The sequence below is a fragment of the Macadamia integrifolia genome, chromosome 13, assembly GCF_013358625.1.
Source record: "Macadamia integrifolia cultivar HAES 741 chromosome 13, SCU_Mint_v3, whole genome shotgun sequence".
Lineage (NCBI taxonomy): Eukaryota > Viridiplantae > Streptophyta > Magnoliopsida > Proteales > Proteaceae > Macadamia > Macadamia integrifolia.
In genome coordinates, this window is record NC_056569.1 from 13,579,993 (window position 1) to 13,583,840 (window position 3,848).

The 3,848-nt window shown below is 38.7% G+C and overlaps 1 protein-coding gene across 3 annotated transcripts in view; it reads right to left on the minus strand.

Moving 5' to 3' along the window:
• Positions 1–204: 204 nt before the first annotated feature.
• LOC122059693 (sm-like protein LSM7) overlaps positions 205–3,848 on the minus strand; it is a 15,301-nt gene continuing 11,657 nt past the window's right edge. For all 3 annotated transcript variants that reach the window (XM_042622661.1, XM_042622662.1, XM_042622663.1), the window contains exons 5-6: positions 1,872–1,924; positions 205–459 (exon numbers count right to left, since the gene is read on the minus strand). In XM_042622661.1, the coding sequence (XP_042478595.1) occupies positions 370–459; positions 1,872–1,924 (143 nt within the window). In that variant the 3' untranslated portion in view covers positions 205–369. The remainder of the gene's footprint in view (positions 460–1,871; positions 1,925–3,848) is intronic.

Consider the following 3,848-nt stretch of genomic DNA (forward strand, 5'->3'; position numbering starts at 1 on the left):
ATTCTACCTGTTAGGACTCTTTTGAGTTCTGACCAGTCATAGACCACTTATTCAGTTAGTCAAAGGTTCCCACAGACCTTTTGACCACCAGAACAGCAATTCAGCAGATACAAATCAGCAGCAATTGAGCAAGACAATCATTGAACACAGATACAAAGATTTCAACACTTAATGCCCACATTTCGTAAAATAAAATAAAAAAAATAAAATAAAATGCTGAATGCCAATATCATTTCATTTCAGATTTAATTAGTTTTCACAGCATTAAAATTTAGTATTATCCCCCTCTCCCCTTCCCATGTCCCCAACTCATGAACAAACATGATTTATATATCACAGATGTTAATTTGAGGATGAATAAAGATTAACCTAAGCTCCATCTGGCTGGATAAAAGGGTTGGCAATCTCATCTGTGCCATCAGTTGGGGATACGAGCATCACTGCAGTCCCCCTACAAACCTGCAATATAGATTAATAAAATGATCAACACTGACGATAACTAGTGCAGCACAGTTTTCTTTCCATATTTCAGGGAAAATCATGGTTAGAGAACTCGGTATCGGGAACAGGATTGGTCAAGGCCAATACCGATCTGATACTGATCTGGATTCGACAGAAATACCCATTCTTTCAATTAAAAACATTATTTTTTTACTATTTTACCCTTCATCCATACCGATCCACCAATACGGTATCGGCCAAGAATCGGGATTGGACAAGGCCGATTCCGATCCAATTCCTCAAACCATGGAGAAAAGAAAAAATATAAAGGGCAAGAAAACACCACCTCACTGCGTGGCCCTACACCAGTGCGAGGCAGATGAGAGTGTGTGTGGAGGCATCACCATGAATGGGATTTTTTATTTCACAGCAGGAGGAGCAGTAATTTTGTGCACCCGTGTCTGGGTGCGGGGGGGCACATGACCAGGCAACTTTCTTTTTTCCCAAAAATAAAATAAAATAGATAAAACCAGTTGTGTGTGGCCAGAGAGATTTCTATAATTTTCACTTGTCAACTATACCATTGAATCATTTCACTTACATTCATACCATGCAAATTCCATGCTGTAGGTTATGCATCTGCCTCCAAGTTTTCAGTTCCAGGATGTTGACTAGGTAGGTTTTGATCTGGTTAGTAACTGAAGCTTCACACCCTGAATTTTAATGAAATTTCAACTTCCAGTCCAACTGGGAGAAAGAATCTTAAACCTAATCTTCTACAATCTTCTTCAAATTCCTTCTTTATTCTCTGATTTATATATTCCTGAAATCTTCTCCAATCTACTCTCCTCTACACCACACCCCCCCCCTTCCCTCTTCTTTTTTTCCTTTTCTATCCCTCTTTTATTTCTTCAGCTTTCTTTTCCTATCTTGGCAGATACTACCTATTTTAGCTTTTTTGGGTGAAAATTACATAGATGAACAAAACTGAGTGATTGGATTATTAGTGGAGCTAAAAGGGGAAGAAATAATTGGATTTTTCCATTTTCAGTAGAACTGATTGAGTTGCACAGAGAGCTCAGAAAAATGATAAAAAATCCAACATATTATATTAATTATTAATAAAGTAACAGAAATAGTTAAGTACATCACTACTGATTCATTTTATCATGGCACCTTTTTAGTTGGCAAAAAATTGTCAAAAATAAATAATTTATAATTGAAGAGTAACTCAGAAAGTTTCAGAACAAAGTCTATGCACCCATGAGCTTGTCAGTGACACAGGACCATTTAGATTTGCATATCATACTTGCACTACCCTAATCTTGCCTTCAGTTCATCACAATTTGCAATTAATGTGTTCCAAGCAAAGCAAGTTAGATTGCTGAAAGAAAATTGACGTAAATTAGGAATACTGTGAGAGAACATACTATTAGTCCAAGACGCCGGTGCTGATCGGTAGTCTTCAATGGATCATCTGGATCTGCAGCACAAGAGAAAAAAGCAATAAGACATTTATTATACAAGAATAGTCTGTAGGTTATGGATTCCACTTCCTAGAAATTAGGAATGTCAATCATTGCTTTCTATCCTTCCTCTAAAAATCAGCATAATAAATTCAATGTATTGCACACAATTCAAAGGGCACACTGTGATACAGGATTAACTTAAAAAAATGCACCATTTAAGGAATATTCGGGATGGACTATTGAGTTTTTCTGCTTCTGATCAAAAGGAAGGAGCCAATAGGAGAGGCCATGTTGGAATAATCACCAACCGCAGTGCCAGAAGCCATGATACTGGGGCTTACGAGCTTATGGGGTGGGAGGCGGAAAAATGCACAGAATCTGATTGGTCCCACCCTTTTGCAATCCAAAAGCCCACCTTCTGGGTCACAGAAACAGAAGCTCAATACGCTATGCCAAACATGCACTTAGTGCATGCCGTGGAAAGCTTCTGGGCAGGCTCCCAGCATAGTTACCAAGGTGACGCCTTGATTTTTACCATCCCCCATTGCCTTGGTTGCCTTTTCACCTTGATAACTATGGCTTCCAGACGGAAAAGGTGGATCCAACCACAGGACATTGTTTAGAAAAATCAATCACTCAGTGCTAGAAGCCCAGATGAGATGGTCTTCCAAGCTTATCGGTATTTGGGTGGTAAATTTTTCAAACTAAATGGTTGGATACCCTATTGCCTCTTTGGAAGCTGAGCTTCTGGAACCCCAGAAGCAAAAGCTGAGAAGCATAACCAAATATACCCTTAATAAACAACATCATTAGCTATAATGCATCCAAAGCTCATAATTTCTGGTCACCTCTTGGGTGGACCATGATTCGAAAATGATACTTAGGAGATCGATTCAACCATTCAATTAGTACCACGAATCCACCAAATTCATTATCCCACAAAGCAGGACTGTCCAATTGGTGAACCATCCAAGTGGAGCTCATTGTTTGCAAGATCTACACAGATGGTTCATACACTACTAGATTGAGAGTGGTTCACACTTTCCAATTGCCCCTCTTCTGAGAACAAAAAAGGGTTAGAATATTGGAGCGTGAAATCAGTGCCTACAGTTCTAAAGTGCCTAATACATTTTCAGCAATCTGTTGCAGTTTCTCTGACTCTGTGATATTTAGTTGTATGTACCCGTCCTATACCCTAATTGCCCTACCGCTGAACTTGAGCTCATCCCACAGGTAAGACATTTTATAATGTACCTGCAAAACCTATTGTAAAATCCAATTTTTTTACCTGGCTCAAGTGTTTAAGGCATATGTGTGGTCTTCTTGTGATCTAAACATCAAGCCCCATGGATAAGACTTCATTCACATGTGCTCAGAATTTTTCCAGAACTTTTCCCATCAACACAAGTGTAACAGAAAATCACAATAAGGGTCTCATATGAGACTAAAACAACCACCCTTAATTTCCGTTCAGGTTCCTTAAGCTCTTTCCAGTGAAAAAACCTAAACCAGTATAACTCAAACGAATTCAATTCCTATCTTCAAATAAAAAGAACCAAACTGAACTAGACAAACCACTGTTTTAGCACTCACCAAGTCTGTTTCTCATCTCAACTTGACTCAATGGAATTGATGCAATCAAAGAATGGCAATTCTGTAATTATTTCAACTTAGCCTTATCCCAACTAAATGGGATCAGCTACACGGATCCTTGCCCTCCAATCAGCTCTATTTGATGCCATACTTGGTACGAAGCCTATGCTATGCATGTCTTTCCTCACCACTTCTCCTAAGTGGCAGAATTGTAAAACAGAATATTAGAGGGATGCTAAGTAGATAACTAGGGGATGGGACACAAAAGGAATTAATATTTATAGAGTATACTGGGAATTAACATAAAATTAGGATAGGGACAGAATTTAAGATGAAGGGGTAGGA